At 43.7% G+C, this 18,864-nt stretch overlaps 1 protein-coding gene across 13 annotated transcripts in view; it reads right to left on the reverse strand.

Moving 5' to 3' along the window:
* Nucleotides 1-18,415, reverse strand: part of KAT6B (lysine acetyltransferase 6B) — a 113,321-nt gene extending 94,906 nt beyond the window's left edge. For 6 of the 13 annotated variants that reach the window (XM_048060110.2, XM_048060108.2, XM_048060104.2 and 3 more), the window contains exons 1-2: nucleotides 16,588-16,734; nucleotides 10,326-11,221 (exon numbers count right to left, since the gene is read on the reverse strand). In XM_048060110.2, the coding sequence (XP_047916067.1) occupies nucleotides 10,326-10,946 (621 nt within the window). In that variant the 5' untranslated portion in view covers nucleotides 10,947-11,221; nucleotides 16,588-16,734. Of the gene's footprint in view, nucleotides 1-4,466; nucleotides 5,745-10,325; nucleotides 11,222-12,240; nucleotides 12,367-15,382; nucleotides 15,615-16,397; nucleotides 16,420-16,587; nucleotides 16,735-17,813; nucleotides 17,993-18,197 lie in introns of those variants that run through there. The other 7 variants (XM_048060099.2, XM_048060098.2, XM_048060097.2 and 4 more) reach the window with 7 other exon arrangements.
* Nucleotides 18,416-18,864: the final 449 nt, after the last annotated feature.

Genomic DNA, 18,864 nt, shown 5'->3' on the forward strand with positions numbered 1-18,864 from the left:
ATGCTCACACAACGAAGCCCTAACACCCAACTCCTTTTCCGCCTTAAGAAGAACAGAGCTGCCAGCTGCCAAATACATTTTCCTCAAATACACTCAACTATAACAGGTTTATTAACAAAATCAGGTAATTGTTTTTATGTCCAGTCTATGCCTAAAAGTTATCTATCCTTCTCCGTAACAGGCTGAAGCTGCCCATCAAACATGTTGGAAGCGTTACTTAAGAAGGCAGAGTTATTGATGAGAAAGGAACCAAACCAACTCCAGTACAGCCCTTTCCCACCACTAGTATTGTGAAAGACATAAAACTCAATCTTGTCAGCCCCGACCAGAATAGCAGCTTCAGTCATTTCCTTAAGTGCGCAGACAAACTTAAGGTACCATCTTGAATTCAGAGGTGTATGGGAAGCTGGACACATGGGAAGACTTCTCCAGTGGTTTATTATTTTAAATAAGACACTCCTACCACCTCCCATGTTCCTATCTAGAAAAACTTTTGAAATTCTCTACTGAAAGAGTTGAAAACACGTCTCCAAGCAGCTACTCATCTGTTGATCTGTTGTTAAATAAAATGCACACAAGCATTAAGGTAAAAGAACTGCCAATCATCACATGAACTGGGAGGGTAAAGCCCAGAATGGAACTCATGTTTATCAGATGCCCAGCTTTTCAATGGATGTGAAGCAGGAGGATTAACCTAAGTCACGATTTCTCTTAACAGCTATCGTGTTCCATATTTTATCCAGGGTAAAACATCTTACTTTTAGTCAAAAGAGAGTAACATTACATACAGACAGCAAGAGGAGGAATTACTAGGCTACAATGGAAGCTGTCACCTTTAAAAACGTCGTAGTTGAAAATTTTCTTTAAGAACATGTAGAATCATTAAGAGACAGAAGTACCAGCAATTTCCTCCTCCTCAAGATGTATGGCTGACAAGCACAGTGACCCAGCAGGAAGAATTCTTTCCAATGGCCACAGAAGAACAAGTCCCTGGTTTCTAAGCCAGTGTGCACACAAATACTTGCTCGTGCAGTTAAACATATGCACTCACCCGCACAGTAACAGACCGCTCCACATGCACACAGCACATGCTGCTATATAACTTGACAATCAAACCTGATGACTGGCTTTCTCTATTCGCTTCTTGGCTGACTTATCTACAGCTTTCAGGACTTCAGAAAGTGTGTGTAGCATCTATATGAAAGCTTGTTTTGCTAAATCAGCAGAATGTGTTGCCAAGCATGTCAAAACAAATAGGAATTTTTTACTATGCAATTTTCCACTATTAAAGCAGCATTAATATTTGTAAAGTAGTATTAACGATTTTTTCTGTGCAATTCAGTTTTCATAATGGGATGAAGCTGGAAGGGAAGAGAGCTGGACACTTCAAAACACAGCAGAAATTACCAGGTCAAAAAAATGCCTTACTTATGTATAACCCCAACGTGTATTACATGAATTCCCATGTGGATATCTATTATCTGATTCATATTTAGATTCTTACTTTTAACAGCGTGCTGTCCTCCTCTTCCACCACCACATTATTAACCCAACTCCTACAGCAGGTTCATTCGTCTTTACAGGACAAAACAGGAGCAGAGTAGGAAATCACAGCTAAATATATTTTCAAATTTGGAACAGATGTAAGGGATAGCTACAGTAGCCTTTATAAGCAAAGAACTTGTTTAACTAACTACTAAATTCAGTTACTAGAAGAGATTATTTTGGCCTTGAGAATTTCTTTAGGCTTATCAAGCACTGCCTTTTCCATCACCTTTTAACTATGTATTTGTAATAACTGCTTGGCTAACTACTGTTCATTATCCACAAATCCTAAGCACTCTGAAGAAGCAGCATTATTACAGACATGCTCAAGTTATGCCATACTGCTCTAAAACTCTAGGCTAGTACATTACGGCAATACTCATTTCAACTGCAAGTCTGATTTTAAGGAAGAATAACGAGGAAGGTGGGGAAAAAAAACCACCGAATTTGTTCCTAGATTGCATTACCAAGAAGTTACAAACTGAGGCCCGTAAGGGAACTTCAACCCAGAAGGGCCTCAATGGCAGTGATACCTGGTACTCTGAATCAGCAATCCAGTATCCACATTTCTACAAAAGAAAATGGTTGCAAAGAGCTGCCATACATCTCTACTCTTCTGCTGCTAAGCCACACTAGGACAATTCAGAAAATTCTTTATATATAATACAGATAAAAAGTCTGCTAATCCTATCAAGCAAGTGAACCTGGCAGGACTGAAGGCTGCATCCCATCTCACAGGGAAGAGTCAGCTTACAGACCCTGAGGGACAGAGAGCGCACATAGACTTATTTTAAAGTATCAGTGCACCTTACTCTGATCTGCTTCTGCAACATCCCACAAAGTGTCTCCTCATGGGAGAAAAGCCTCACTGACCCACACCAGAGCTCTGAGCTGTTCTAAACTGATTGTTTAAGTGTGAGGGGGGAAAAAAGCACATATTTAAGACCCATTAAACACAGTATTTCAGAAAGAACTGACCTGTATTTTGCAAATAAAGATGGCTTGTCACTGCCTAAATTTAAGCGTAAAACACACCCTACACCAACTCTACTTGAATTCTTATTTTCTTTTCCCAAGTGGTGAAGTGTTGTACTCCTAGAAGTTCTGTTTTAACATTGTTATTTATATACACACCTAACCAGACTACCTATATGAAAAAAGCCACAGCCATCACAGGCATCTGTGCCCAAGCATTAACAGAACAAACCCAAGTTCAGAATTTCCTACTGCATCATCAGTTGCATGCACTTGCTAGTCCCCTTTACTTCACAGAACCAGAAAGGTGAAATGTGCTGTCTGACCTGCCCTTCTCCAAAGTTTGTCAGCTTAACTCAGTGGGACTTGCAATTTTAAGTTGATTACTTAACACAAGGGCCACTCCCAAGAACAAGTTTCAAAAGTCAGAAGCCTAATATGGGACTACAAGCCTAATAAGCTGTCTAGGCTCATGAATTTTGGAAGAAAATTAATTTGAAAATTACTTACTTTCACTATATCTAGCCACTTGAATACTTGAATATTGCACCAAAAGCTCACATTCCTTCTAGCAATTTAGCAAAGTTAACAGATGTCAATAGCAGCACCATTGCCACCTCATAGTCTATTAGTAAGGTTTTTCATGTCAAAATTTTTCCTGCTGAGCTTTTAAGTTTTCAGGCTAAGTTATTTAAGCACACTAGACCATTTAATCAAGTTACAGTCATGTTTATCATCCCCAACGTTTATCATTTCCCTAATTGCCAAAACAAGGAAGCCATTTAGCAAGACAATATAGTCTACATGACAGCAGAATGTCATGGTACCCCATTAGCATCCAGAGGAAATCATTCTAGTTAAAAGATTACTTGGCCTCTTATCAGGTAGACACCAGTGACAGCATGAGATCTGTCAGCTCCGTGGCACCTGATTTAACGCACTTGGTACTCAGAATTCCACAGCCACCATCTAAGCCCTAGGAGTGCTGATCCCGTACACAGGAGGACATAACATGTCCCTTTTTTGTGCCACAAAGTCCCAGTGTCCTGGCCAAAAGAGGTCCTAACAATCAAAGGAAGCATGCATCTATCTTTAAACCAAGGAAAATATAGTCCTGGATAAACAGAAGAGTTGCCTTTCGAAAGAAGATGCTAACAGGACCATAAATGGGCTCAAACTTGGGGAAAAAAATGCTTTTATACCATTTGACTAATTCTTCTTTTAACAGTATTTTTTAATTCTTAAAAAAAAGAAAAAACCACTCTTGCCATTTCCAACTATCAAATTGAAGAACAATGGTTAATTACCAGTTGATCTATACCCAGGGAACTTTAAGGAATTATATACACACACACACACACACAAACACACAGCTTATATATGTAAAATCTGTCAAGAAATGCCAGACTACCACAACTGCAGATTTTCAAGGTTTTTCATCACCTGTTTTACAACCAAGTTCCTGCAACACCAAGAAACTACACTGACAGTCATCGCATTCCAACTGCCACAGAATAAAGACCCAAGAGTCAGGACGCACTATTATAGAACACAGAAGAGGAGAGGCACTTAAGATAGTTGAGAATACAGCACTGAGAAAATATCCAAAGTAGGTGGATATTTTCCAACATATTCCTCAAGTCTAAATCAGACTAATCGGCCATTTGTTTATTCTACAAGGAACCTTATGAAAGGAGATAAAGGTTAAAACCTCTAGTTTGAGGATCCAATGTCACTCCCTGCTGAGACAGGACAGTTTGCAGAAGAGAGAAATGATGAACGACCGCAAACAGAACTGCAGAACCACACAGGTTTTCTTTAATTCATTGTTATCAGTTATCATTGTTATCATCCAGGACTCTCACTGCAGTATATCACACCAACTAATTTAAGAGAAACTACCACAAGAAACAAATTTTAGCAGTCCTTAGGATTAAATGGCTTACAGCGTAAGGCTTGGAACTGCTCCTCGCAGTAAACAAGAAGCATGAGCACACCATGTGAAGCTATGTTCTTCAGCTAAACATTGAGTTTGGGGAAAAAAGGATGAATAAGGTATTCCCCAATAGTTGTGTAAGAAACCGCCACCAGATGACCTGTGTGCAGAGCCGGTACCTGCAGACGACAGAAACTGGAAGCCAACCCCGCAGTGTCATCACAAAGGCACATTCCAACCTAACTCAGCAAACAGCCGTTTGGAATTCCCGTCCCACCACACAGTTCAAGAAGAATTTTACAAGCACTTTTCTTGGTTTGATCCAAATTTGCTGAATCTTAAAATAAATGTATATACACACACACATTTTAAAAGCCCCTTATTTATTTACAGTGATATGAGCTGCTTCTCTAGCATGGTGATGACAAGACTTTTCCATTTTAATTGTAAATGCTTAAGAGATGGGGTAAGGGATTCTTCAGCTTGTGCTAAGCTCCAAAATCTGAAGTGTGAATAGGACCCATTCTTAAGTGTCCACTTGGCTTCTGCAAGCAAGGATTTGGTACTTTTAGCATCTCAAACTACAGGGACAACAGTACCTAACAATCATCCTAGAACTTCAAGGACAAGAGCCAAAGGCACTTCCTCTTACATGAAATTAAGGTGGATACCTTTTAATTGAAATAGTGAGATGCACAAACATGAGTTACTGCTTGTCAAATGACACTGGTGTTGCAGCAAGTAACAACAAATAACAGTCTTTTGTCACCATGAAGATGTTGCAAGGGTAGAAACACAGGTTGTCTCTGTAGAGAACATCCTCCTCAGCTGTAGCACTGCAGACAGTCTCTTGCAGAAACCTACCTACCTGAAAATTGGTGCTCAAAATTATCCTGAGGAACACAGACTCGATCTAAAGCTACATCCAAAGCTAGGCAGTACAAGTATTCCTTTATATGTACATCAGTCAGATACATTGTGTAGCACTTCCTTTCTGCCTAACTTTTCAGTTTCTGCTCAGTGGAAAGCCTAGAGGCCAGAGGGAACAAGGTAGAACAAGCAAAGAAACCCCAGCCAACAGTTGCTTGCCTAGCCACATAAAGGCAGGAAACTAAAGAGCAGAGCAGGGAGGAGCCTGGATGCCAAAAAAAGCTCCTCTATAGATTGGACCTTTGCCTAAAAGACAGAAGGAGGAACACTCAGTGTCTGCACTGGCACAAGCTGCATACCAGAAAACTGAAATTCAACCTATGCCAAGTTACAGTTTGAAAAGCTAAATGTACCTAGGCCAGTGAAAACAAAATTAGATAGGAGTTCAGAGTATTAAAAAAGAAAGTTTGTTTTTGTTTTTGCATGAAGGTCAGCTTAGAAATACAAACTGAAAATGAAGGAAGGGGGGGAGGAAGGTAAGAAAAAAATTTCATGCCAAGAATCAAATGGAAACGATTACTAATACAGTTGTTCAGCTGTTTAAGGGAGTGTTCAGGACAACCAAGAAAATGCTGCATGCATCAGATTAGCTGCAGTTGCACTGCCTCTTTTGAAGGATCCTTTAGGTAGTAGCTATACTGAACACAGCAGGGATGTTGCCACTGAGATAGACTACACATTCCCACTGAGAACATTAAACAAGTGGCCATTACCTCATCTTTTGAAGCCTTTATTTTCATATTAAATTATGTTTAAAAACTAAGAAATTAAAGCCCTGTCTACAGCCTACAAACACCAGCTTCTTCAGGTTTACATCTGCTCAGCATTTGTGTTCAGGAGACAACCACCTCTTAAGACTCAGTAGGTTTCACCCAGCTCCCACGCAGCAGAACCTTCCCAGTGCTTGTCCAAGTGCCCAGGAGAACAAGAAACAGTGTGTGAAGAGCAATGGCTGTCCTACAACTGACTCCATTGAAGATAAAATTTACCACCCATTTAAGAACTTGAAACAGAACTTTCACTGCTGCATTTCCAGACGTGTATTTTAGTGTGTCAGAGGCTTATCCAAAAACTAGGTACCATGAAGCATATTCAGACTCGTTTCCCCCTCTGTTCTCACCCCTTCCTACTACGCTCTCAACTTTTACACTGCATGTTCCAATTAACATACTTACACAGCCCTTTCCTGAAGATGCTGCATGAGAGAAGGTGTGAAACATGGGAGAGATGCTATCTATGCAAGATACTCTGAACATAAACAAGAGCACATGAGAGCAGTTAAATTGTTAAAACTAACTATGCACTGCACTAAAGCAAAGTGCACAAGATCAAAATACTAAGCAACAAGTTTTCTTTTTCTGCTTTCCTGCATGCATTGTTTTTTGTTTGTTTCATTTTTGTTTATTTACAGGAAAGGAAAAACCTTTGAAGCCTTCAACCTAAAGGCTATCACGCTGTTTTCAGTTTGCCTTTGTTGTTATAAAGGGCCCACCTCTGGCTGGAGGCTAGGCTATTCCTTAACACAAACTTCACGCTTCAAAATAAGCAGCTACTCAAGTGCTTTGATTCACCTTACCCATCCACACCAAGCTAGAGGCTCTCTTAATGTAACGACCAGAATATTCAAGGTAACTGTGGCATCTTTTTGGTATTTATGCTACCGATTATATTTTCCAGAATGAACTGCCTAGAGACCATACAGCCAATGAGAGTTAGCCACCTCCCAATGCAACCTGTCCTTCTTCCGAGCCTTGTGCTTGCATCTCTTGAAGCACAAGTGAAAAAGCAACCCGCACAGACACGAGAGAATAGAAAGGGGTGGAGAAACTGAGAATTCAAACAGCTGTACTGCGTGCTTCTGCTTCCTGTAACAGCAAGCTGACACACCTTCGCCCAAACCCAATAGTCATGATAACACTTGAAAGGAATACTGTTTCTAAACAAATCCTTCATTCCAGGCCAATGGCAACAGGATGAAACATGGTGATACAAGCTAATGCTGCTGTAACTAGCTGCAGCTATTTCAACTTCTACTGAACGAAGACAACTGCATCTACTTGCGCTGGATCACCCACTCAGCGGGGAGGCAAGAAAAGCAGCGTGGTATCATCACCGAGAGAAAAATTTAGCACCTCCCGCTCCCTGTTCCACATACGTACTTCATCTCACGCAAAACACCCAACACCCCCGGCATACAGTCATGGCTCCAGCCTCACAAAACTAACTTCAGTGGCACTGCAATATAGCAGTATCATCTCCTCCGTGTACTAGGCACTCTCATGGCTCGGAGGCGGAAGGAAGGGGTGCATGTGTGTGAAAAGCCACCAGCAAAACCCCCTGCCTGCCCCCCAAACGTTGCTGGTTCACCTTGTACAAAGGAAGAAAGGATCAGAGTCTGCACTTAGTACTGCAAGTGTGAAAGTTCAGGTTGCCAAAGGGGGAGCTCTGAAAAGATGCAGACTTGTAATGCAATAAATCTTTACCTCTCGTCCTGATGAGATGTTAACTATGCACAAGTTTAAAAAAAAAAAAATCAAGAAGCTTCAACAGTCATCTATCTAAGCAGTTTTCTACAGCCCCTCCTGTTCTTTCTTCTCCTCAAGGTAAGTCAACAGAAAATATACTTGAACTTCACCTCTAGTCTTTGCAAAAAAAAGAAAAAAAAAGGCCACCCCAAAAACAAATGTGTGCACTCAGCTTTTACTGGAGCTAACTACATGAACAGTCAAACAAAGAAGCTTTGAAATACAATCATCTCTTTCAAGCCCAGCCATTCATGAGAGATGCCAATTGATTACTGAATTTTTGACAATAAAATATAACCATGGCATTCCCCCAGTACTGCCACCAACTTTTCCACGTTAACTCTTCCACACTAACTCTTCCAATTAAAATGGCCAAGCAGTTTTCCTGCAGCATTGCTCTGCTCATTCATAATTTATCATTAACATCAAATGAACATGCAATCGCATCCCAATAACAAGCCTGCTTATAGAATTAGTTGCAGAACTGTCCCTTCTTTAGTGTTTTTAAAGCCATATAGCTTGAGGATCAGGAAACACCCTATGTTTGAATGAAGTCTACATGCATTTGCACAGTAACCTGTGCCACAACTAGTACAGCTGAGCACAGCACGTGAGGATGTGCACTACACAGATACACAACTAGTGCTTTGCCAACCTTACGTCAAAAGTATTTTTGTGTCAGGAAGAAGTGTATGTCGAACAGTTTTTAAACACACAAGTCACACTGCTAATTTTGAGGCACCCAAATCAAAAGCTTTTTTCTTGCCAAAGCAGTTGCTAGATAACAGATTTGTTTGGCTAACTTCTGAAAGACAGGTTTATCCTTATACCAGCATTTTAGTACGGCAGTAACGGCTTTTTCAGTGCCGTGACCCAACTAACATTTCTAGCAATGGATGTCAGTCCCAGTGCGTAGCCTAACAGGGAAGATTTTCTTTCCCCCAGAACTCACATGAAGTATCATAACACTGAACTGTTGTGGTTGCTCTGTACTTCAGACTTCACATTTTTAATGCCACTGCAGTATCAGAATTACAGAGGACTATCTGAAAGTACTTATACAATAGAAAGCTTTATCACTACAAGTAATTAAATCCTTACAGTGTATAGCTACAGCAGTAATTGCATGGTAAACCACCCTTCTGAATTCCCGTTCCGATTATTGAGCATGACTCTCCATGCATCCTTCAAACACCTGCCAAGTCCAACTTGATAGAAATGGACAGAAATCCACATAAGACCAACCATATTTAGAGAAACTCAGAAAAGTCAATGTCCAGATACCAACATTCATTGTGCCACCTCTGACAGTTCCATGAACAACTCTTTGAAATTTGCCTCAATATTTTTTAATCAAGAACTCTCTTCTCTGTGCCCTTTAGTGCCTTAAGATCAGCTGAAAGACAAAGATGAGTGAAAATCATCTTAAAAAGAAAAAAAAACATAACCTAGTATCTAGAAATAGATGCTAATGGCATTTCTACAATAACAAAGTTGTCTGGCATATTCCATGCCAAAAAAGAACTGTCTCCAACTTTACCATGAAGAAGTTTTTTTTAAAAAAAAAATATTCCATTTTATATAACCCAATTCAAGCACAAGAGGTTGCTTCCTTCCAAGTATACTGAAAACTCAAAATACATTTCACCACACTAAATGACGAACGATCAAAAAAATACCTACAGACACGTCTTGGATGCTAGCCTTTTGTAAACAAAACACCAACTGACATCCCCCAAACATTTTCCCTCAAGGCTTCAGGTTAGTTATTCACAGTGTTGAAAAGAAAGTCCAAATAATCAAAACAAAAAAAGCACACATCTAACAAGTCCAAGGAAATTGAAGATAGGAAGAGGATTCTCAAGTTTACCCCTATTTGTCCGTCTGACAGCACTTATATTCCTAGAATATTTACATTGGCTCCAGTTCCTATTCCTATTAACTACGATTTTAAAGCTAAGTGAAGTATCTATATACAGATATTTTAAAAAACAAACAAAACACACTAAGTATCTTAAATATCAAGAGTTCTATTGGTAGTACTTCAGCTAGTGTTAGAACCACAAGAAAAATTATGTCCACACAAAGTGACAGTAAGAATGCCAGAACCAAATCAGATAGCAGCTATCAGCAACACTAGTCCACCAGACAAGACAGAACAACCTCACACCCAGAAGAGAGCAGACAGCTGCACTCCTCCCTGCTGCTGTTTACCCACTGAAAAGCCAAAAAACAAACTACCCAACACAGAACAGCAGGACACAGGGAACTAAGTAAACACGCCTTATCAGACCTGATCCTGCACAGATCTTCGGCACGCACCCTCGCTTACATGCATTTAAAAGGCTAAATAAAGAACAAGATAAATCATTGCTTTTGCATTACTACCTTTGCTTTCATTTTTTCAGCCTTACCTGGTCTTTTTCATGGGGTAGAAGGCTGACAGGTGGAAGAGAAGCTGGGAAAGCGCTGGGATATTTTGGAGGTCCTTTGCTTTCCAAACCACCATAATTCACTCTATACTGAGGTCCATCCTTCAGTAATCTCCCATTGTTCACAGCACGTTTGGCCCCCAGACGCAATCTCTGCTGAAAAGCAGGATTGTTGAAAACGTTTGCTAGGTCATTTTGACTTCTCAGATACTTCTCTATGTTTTTCAGGGAGGAGCCATTTGGTTCTTGAAGCCCTTCAATTGCTCTTCTCAACAGTTTATTCCAATCCACATTACGAAGCTCGTTACAAGCTCCTCTAGATCCTTTAACAGGTTTAGGAATAGTGCCAGGCTTAACAGATGAAAACCGTCCAGGATTATCTGGGTCCTTGTAGGATGCAAGGCCTTTGTTGGTAACTTTAAGAATAGAACCATCTTGAACACTAAGTTCCAGCTGTTCCGAAACAGTCTTCTTATCTAATCCATGGGAAGCACAAACAGCGTGACATATTCTCTCTTCAGATGGCCGTTGCTTTTGCTTTTTAACTTTTTGTATAGCTTCAAGAATCCACTCAGTATAAAGTGGGTTGGCAAGTTTTACCATGGTTGACCAGTAATTGTTTCCAGCCAAGGGTTACCCATAGAGGTTCCTCCTTATCCTTTTAGCAAATTTTTCAGAGGTTGTTCACACCTCAAAGACAAATCAAGGGATTCCATACACTGCTTGGATACATCTCAAAAAAAACCCATCCTGAAGAGTCAGAGAAGACAGGGAAGCATCTGCTGGCTGAAACTTCCAATTACTTTACCAATATGGAAAGGCAGAAAGGATTCATTCATGGTGATACTCGTACATCCTTACAAAACGTTTGTTTCAACCTTTAAAAAGAAAAAAGGAGAAGGCAGGAGAGATTACAGTTAATGCCAAAAGAGTAACAAATAGAACACAATCAGACGTTTATTCGTAGCGTAGATAATGCAGTATGCAAAAACTTCTCAGAGATTATCTGAAACACTGGATAATTCCCTCCCCATATCAGAGATCATCAGAAAATCCTTACATTTCTCATAGCATTCAATGGGTTTAGCTCTCCTCAATTCCATCACCCCAACACCTAACCTACTACTGACTTGTCAGGCAGCTTCCACTCAGCCAAACATCTGAAAATATTCTCAAAAATATGAACTGCCTACAAAACATTCTTAGACACATTGGAGTAAGAAGATGTCTACATGTGTGGATTATACCTGTACAGTAAAAACCCCTTAACTGATGGAAGTCAAGTTATGAACCACAGCCATTTCTGTGTGCTGCCTTGTAAGCACTATGCCCTGTTTTGATTACACAACGGAGAAGAATCAATACTCCAGAATCAGAACAGTGTTACTGGTATTACATCTTTCATTAATACCCAGCTATCCTATAATGCAGAAAGTAATTACAAAGGCACATCTCATTCCAAGGTATGCAGTTAACAGGCACCTATTTTTGATAGAGGCTCTCAGGAACATATATTAAAACAAAGTTACAGGACACAGTTTCACATAAATACACCGTCAGCATGCGAACACATACGGACGTCATATCGACAAAACATGTTGCAGCGATTCAGCTCCAAGAACAATTTTCTTTACTTATTATTGAATATATTCCTCTAATAGAAAATTCAGTGGCTACAAAAACTTCTTTAAGAAATCTGAAAGAACATCTTGAACAGGAATTTATTTCTTCTGCAAGACATTCATTTTTTATAAAATGAAAAAAAACACAAATTAAAACAGTGGTCATCTAATGACTAAATATATTTAACAGCTTTTTTGCTGTGAAATATTAGTGGCAACTTTTGAAGACATGAACAGAGCTGTGCAATTATTTTAAATCAAAGTAAAATACATACAAAAGGAGAGAAATCTTCATTCTCAGTAAGTGTGCTGTCTCATAAAATAGAAGATTCACCAGTTTCTCAGCAAAATCCAAAAATGAAGTAATCTGAAACTACATTTCTGAAGCCAAGGCAATCAGCCTACAACAAGCAGAAATATCTGTGATTACGTAAGTCTTGGCCCTCATTTATATTCATTTATTCAAGTCAGCTTGCATTTCAATCATGTTTAAAACTTGAGTAAATTATGAATAGGAAAAAACCTGAATTGGTAATCTTTTGTTTTTCAACTTGTTAAGAAGAATCCTCTGTAACTGTGAAGAGAACAATTACAAAAAAAAAAAGGCTTTTGGTTTCCTATACGTGCTCTCCTCTTCACCCCCCTCAAAAATCTCTTTAAATCTAAGGTACAAGATCATGTTTCACATATTATTACACCTACACAACAGAATTTGTAACAAAAGAACAGCTGATAATTGGGAAATGTGAAACTCTTCTATACCCAAATAGTAAAAATATTAATCAATTCATTTAATTAATTTCTCATTCTTAAGGTTCAACTGAAGCGTAAGCATTTTCGGACTCAAATACACAAGTTCAACTGACTGCCAGAACGAAGACACACTCCTGATAAAAAAACACAGGGCCTGAACATTTAATTGTATCTCATAGTGAACCCTACTACACAGACTGAATGATGTTTCTTGTTTCCAGTCTGTACTCAAGCAAGTTACATTTGATAACAGTACTGCATTTTTCAAGAATCAGTAATAAAACAGTAACTTGATCTCTAAACAGGCATTTTAATTTAATCCTCCGTGGACAGCATTGTTCAGATTCACCATTTTCGCGTGATTCCAAAGCAACACTGTAGCCACAAACTGCAAACAAGTATGGGGAATGAAAGTTTCCAAGGTATTATGAATCCTTTGAACTCTCTCACAACTCTAACACTGAAAATACAATAACACAACAAACAAAGCAGAAGCCTACATATAGTGGAGACTGGCACAAATAGAGACAGCTTTATGCTTTGCCCTAGGCTTTGGAAGGCCCTTCTAGCTGCATATAAACAACGTGCCAGTTTCCTAGAAAGCTAGTTGTAAGATCCCAAGTTCCCTAATTCGGCTGTTCTATGAGGAGTCCTCGTGAAGATGGTCAGTACTCAATTCAATGCTGAAAGCTGCGTTTGCTGAGTCAGACATACTTTCCCCATTTTTCAATCTCCTGCAGTGCTGTTATATTGAATTTCATACAAGCAACCACATCACTTCCATTAAATTCCAGAATACACAGTGCAGGTCTGTTCCAAGCGCCTGGACACCAATGAACATTTTGGTATAAATGCTGCAACTTGTGGCTTACAGGAATTTTTATTGGCCAGTGACTGTGGCAAAAGGTGAGCATAAGCCTGTAGCTTCATGTAGAGCCTGCTGCTTGGCACAGGAATTTCACAGCAATACATATTCAGAATTACATTGTTCCTTATTTACTTAAAATTCCCCACGTGTAATACAACCTCCTGCACGCTAGCGCCTACTAAATCAACACTAGTCGAGTGTATCAGCAGGAGCACTGAGTTGCCAACATGGGGCAGGATATTCCAAGAGAAAAGTCAAGACACTTTCAATTCACTCCTTCCAGCAGAATCTAAGTTTGTTCTGCTTTAGGAAGCACTGTAAAGCTAACCTGATCCCATTTCGGAATTGCTTTACCCCAACCAGGAGTTTCAGTTATTCTGCCACTTTGATCGCAGATGTACCCAAAGTGCAGCACCCTGACCTCCACAACCCACATGACATGGTCTACCATACATAAATTTCGGAGTAACCTCCTCATAGTAAACATTTTTGCCAACAACATAATCCAGCTCAGTGACCCAGGAGCGCTATGTTAAAGAGGCCTTTCATAAATCAGGTCCTGCTCAGACAGCTATTGATCCAAGATTAACAACATATAGATCTATACATACCCATTCACTTGCTATGTATAAATACAGAACAAGCTGCTTCAGAAACGAGCTTTACAAATTGAATGTAAAAAGGCATGTGGAGCTTCAAAACGAAGTTCAGGTTTCTAAGTTCAGGATTTATTTCACCAAAGCTGCCAAAGAAGGTCACACCTCATTTAATATTTAAAGAAAAAAAAAATGTGATGCTTACCCAGAGATTTTTGAGGAAATACCAATTTTTAAGAGTGATTATAAGTTAACAGCAGGCACTCATTTCTATTTGTTGACTTTCCTCATCTTATAATTAAATAACCTTTAATCAAGCCCTCAACAGCACCCATCCAATCACAGATGAGGTTCTCCAGACTCCTATGTGCACAGGACCACTTTCACGTCTTATAGCAAGAATTATGAAGCTCTACGTCACATGTCATGTTTCAGCTTCTACACTACACGAAATCTTATTTTGAAAGTGGTAACACGGCAGAAACTTCTGATCATGCTATGATACCCATCAAGGCTGTTAACAAGTCTGCTACCAAAAGGCTGCAGAACATAAGCATTGGTATTGGGGGGGGGGGGGGAGTACAATACATTACTCTCAAAACAAGAGAAGCCATCTCTAGTCAGGGTTTGTCCTTTAACTTAAGTCATAAATAATCAGATAGATGCAAAGAAGTTGCAAAGTTGCAGCTTGGGATTTAGACTGAATACAAATATAAAAACATACAGCTATTGTACAGCTGGTTCTAATTAAAGAACACATTGACTGAATCTGTCATTCTTAGGTGTCATCAGTAATCGTATAATCCTGTAATGAGGTCTTTTTTAGGCTGAACTAGTATCTGGAACTACTTCAGAGTGATCCACATTTTAAATGCAAGCTGTCTAGTTGGAAAGAATAAAAAACACTAACAACAAAAAAATGTTACCCACTCCAAAACAGCACTAAACAAGTTACTACACAAGTATCCAAAAAGCATTTTATAAAACATCATCTGAAGTCTTTTTCAGATAAATTCATAAAAAAATCACTTCAGTTGTCTTAAATGCAAATGCAGGTAAACATTTTCAAATTGAAGTTAAAGCTGCTACCAGAAAAATAAATAAAAAGGAGAGGGGAGGAAAAACAAACAAAAAAAGAACAGCAACTCATGCAACGTGCTGGTGACCTATGAAGCACAATTTCTTTCTGCTTCCTCCTACCTGCTCCGCACAGATGTAGAAGCAGCAGCAGGCCAGCTCTCTGCTGCAGCATCAGGGTCAGGTAAGGATTGCAGCAGAGGAGAAGGAAGAAGAGGAGACTGCCATTGCATTCAGGGAGTTCTTTGCCATTTTTCTTTCCTCCAAGCCATTACTAAAAATTACGCAGCTAATCAGCTCTACTCTACCACCCCAATCTCAATTAATGATGCAAAAAGAGGCATGATACTCCTTTCAGCATCACAAAACAGTCACCTACAAAGAGACAAGGAGAAAGGAGATACTGACAAGGACTACCAGCACATGACACTCTGAGAATTATCCACATCGTGAAGCCAGCTACCGTATTATTCCTTATAGAACCTGTACTTTTTAATTGTAACAAGGAAGGGAACTGAAACTTGCCCATGCTTTAAACACAGACAGATAAGAAGATGTTACAATAACTTCAGAGCTATACCAGAAGACCTGAAGGGAGCAAGAGTAGTGCACGGGAACCTGAAACTGACGAAGCGCCTGCACACTGTGACAGCCCACAGCCAGCTTAAGATCAGATGCTAAAAGGCAACTGTCATGACAGCACCAAGCACCACCAAGGCCAGCAGCACGAGGACGACACCCCCAGCAGGACTGCCCAGCTTTACCCTCCCACAGAAGTTCTGAGCACTCAAAGCCCGGTGACTCCGGAGCATCCCCCAGCACAGAAAGGCAGCAGGCGCTACCGGCAGTGCACCTGGGGAGGGCTGCACTGAGCACACCGCTGCTGAAGGGACGGGTAACTCCCGGCGCCCAGGGGCAGCGGGATGAAGGGGAGCTTTGGGGCCAGAGAGCACCGGTTCGGGCATCCCTCCCGCAGCCCGGCTCCAGGGGCTCGGCCCACGCTCCCCAACCTGCCCCGAACTGCCGCCGTACCCCCGAGCTCCGAGGCCGGGATCACCTCCCGCTCCCCCCCCCCCGCTCCCGGGGCAGCGCCCGGAGCCCGCAGGACTGGCCGAACCCCCCCGGCGCCGCCACTCACCTCCGCGGGACCGCGGCGGCGGGGGAGGAGCCTCCTCGGGGCGCCGCAGCGGCTCCCCCTGCTGCCGGCTGCCCGACCCCTGCTCCCTGCTACCGCGGCCAGGCCGCGCCGAGGCGGCAGCCCCCCACGGCTGCGCTGCCCCCCCGCGGGCCGCTCCTCCCCCCGGCCGCCGCGCCCGGCCGCGCCTCACCTAAGCCGCCATTTTGTTTCGCCCCGTTGTGCCTGACGTGAGTCCGACATGACACTGATTGCAGCCCAATGGAGGCTCATTAAAACCTCACCTACCCCCCGCGCCCCGCCCACCGGCGCCCGCCATTGGGCCGCGCCGCGCACGCCGCGCCGCGATCATAGGCGGCGGATCGATGTCAATCAATCGAGCCCGTCCCGCCCAGCAACTAACCGGCCTCCCCCATTGGAAGACGGGGCGTGTCAATCAACGGGCACGCCCCTTCCCTCCACGCGCGGCCCCGCCCACTCCCGAGAAAGGGCGGTGCCGGAGGCTGCCATTGGCCGCCAGCGCCGCCACACAGCCGCCCGGCCCGCCTCACTGCTGGGACTCGCACGCCAGCGATTAGGCAGCGGCCGCCGGCGGAGGAGGGAGCTCTCGCAAGCCCGCCCTCCCGTTGGCTGGCGCCGCCGTCCATCTAGCTCCCCCCGGCTCCGCTCCCCTCCCCCACCCGTCGCCGCCCCACCCGCTCGTGCCGCTGAAGTTCGGGAGCGAGACAGCGGCGGCGGCCGCCTTGAGCAGCCCGGCACAGGGCGTGCGGGCGGGCGCGCGACACACACTGCTCAGCAGCCCTCAATACTCAGAGTCACGCGCGCGCCGCGGTTGCCGCCGGCCGCGCGGGCGGGAGAGGCGTGCTCGCAGCGCAAGCCGCCCGAGGTGCCAGGCGCTGGCAGCCTCTTATCGCGCACACGCACGCCCCGCACCGCCGAGGGAGGGAGGGGAGGGGGGGAAACGGGAATGGCGACAATGACTGCCGGCTGCACGGCAAGTTTCGCCATGCGAGGCGCGGGGACTCCTCTGTCAGCCCGCCTGCCGAGGAACAATCGCCGCCCGGGAGCGAGCGGGGGGCAGCATGCAGCACAAAAACCCCTGCCTCCCTCCCTGCCTCCCCCCGCCGCTCCGTTCCCCCTCTCCCCAGCCCAGCCATCACCTCCTGCTGCTGCTCCCCCTCCCCTGCAAAACGCAGAGCGTTGCAATGCATTTACCCAGCGCAAGTGTCTGCAAACACGTGCATCAGCCCCCAATGCAAAGGGAAAAAAAAAAGTGCGGAGCCTAGTGACAAGCCCCCTGCGCTGCGAGAGGGGAGGGAAACGGGATTATTATGGTAAATTGCAGCCTGTCACCCGACGCACAACAAACCCCATCGCATGCTCCCTATTATCCCCCACGTAAACTCCGGGGAGTCTGACCTCGGATGCAGGTTTCCCCCCTCTGCTCGCAATGACCTCCTTTCTCTGCCCGTGTGTGTTTCTGCAGCAGCGTTTCCTGCGGAATGTGCTGCCCCTGAAACGCGATCGCGGCTTCTCCCTCTCTCTCTCGCTCGCTCCTTCTCTGTCTCTCGCTCGCTCGCTCTCTCTCCTGGCTGCGAGCAGAGCCAGGAACACAACAACAACACAGCCTCCCCCCACCCCCTTCCCCAAACACACACACACGGAGGGGACCCAGCCAGGAGAGCCAGACAAGCCGGGGTGGGGGTGGAGGGAATCCCCAGCCAGCGGATTGATTGCACTAGTTACCTTCTCTAAGCCCCTTCGCGAGAGGGGGGGAAAAAAAGATGAATACAGAGAGAATACCTTGTCTCCCCTCCTCCTCCTCCGCGGGGCTCCTCTTCTCACTCCAAACCACTAAAAGGTGGACGGGCAGATCAGACGCAAGCCATCGGCTCGCGGCGGGGGAGGGGGGCCGCACGAACAATTAGCGTTAATTTTAGAAATTAAACCAGAAACCCACCCCGAACCTCCAGCCTCCCCGACGCTGAGCGGACGCAGATTGCGAGGACTGGTGCTAAGACACAGGACCTGATAACAGCTAATTGAAAGGTTAATCTACATAGGCTGTGACAGAAGAGGTCCCTCCCCACTTTTTTTATCTGCTGTTGGCAAGTGGGAAATTGAGCTCCCCCCACCTTTCTCCCTCAAAAAAAAAAAAAAAAAAAAAAAGGAGAGGGAGAGAAAGCGGGGGGAAACCAATAAAGTTGGGGGGAGGCGCGGCCCAGTGTCGGCGGCCGTTAGGGGCTGAGGGACGGGGTGGGAAGGCAGCCTGAGGGGAGCAGGCGCCCGGGGGGCCCCGGCGCCGGGCTCGGGGGTGCTGAGGGGCTTTCGTCCACCCTGGAGGGGTTAAAATGTCTCTGTTGGAGCACCAACGCTGGCAGATCCTTCCTCGAGGGCCTGGGCGATTCCTCAGTGCGGGGGAAGAGGGTTGTGTCGGGGGGGAACTGTAGTTAGGCTGTGGGATGAAAGG

The sequence above is a fragment of the Anser cygnoides genome, chromosome 7, assembly GCF_040182565.1.
Source record: "Anser cygnoides isolate HZ-2024a breed goose chromosome 7, Taihu_goose_T2T_genome, whole genome shotgun sequence".
Taxonomy (NCBI): domain Eukaryota; kingdom Metazoa; phylum Chordata; class Aves; order Anseriformes; family Anatidae; genus Anser; species Anser cygnoides.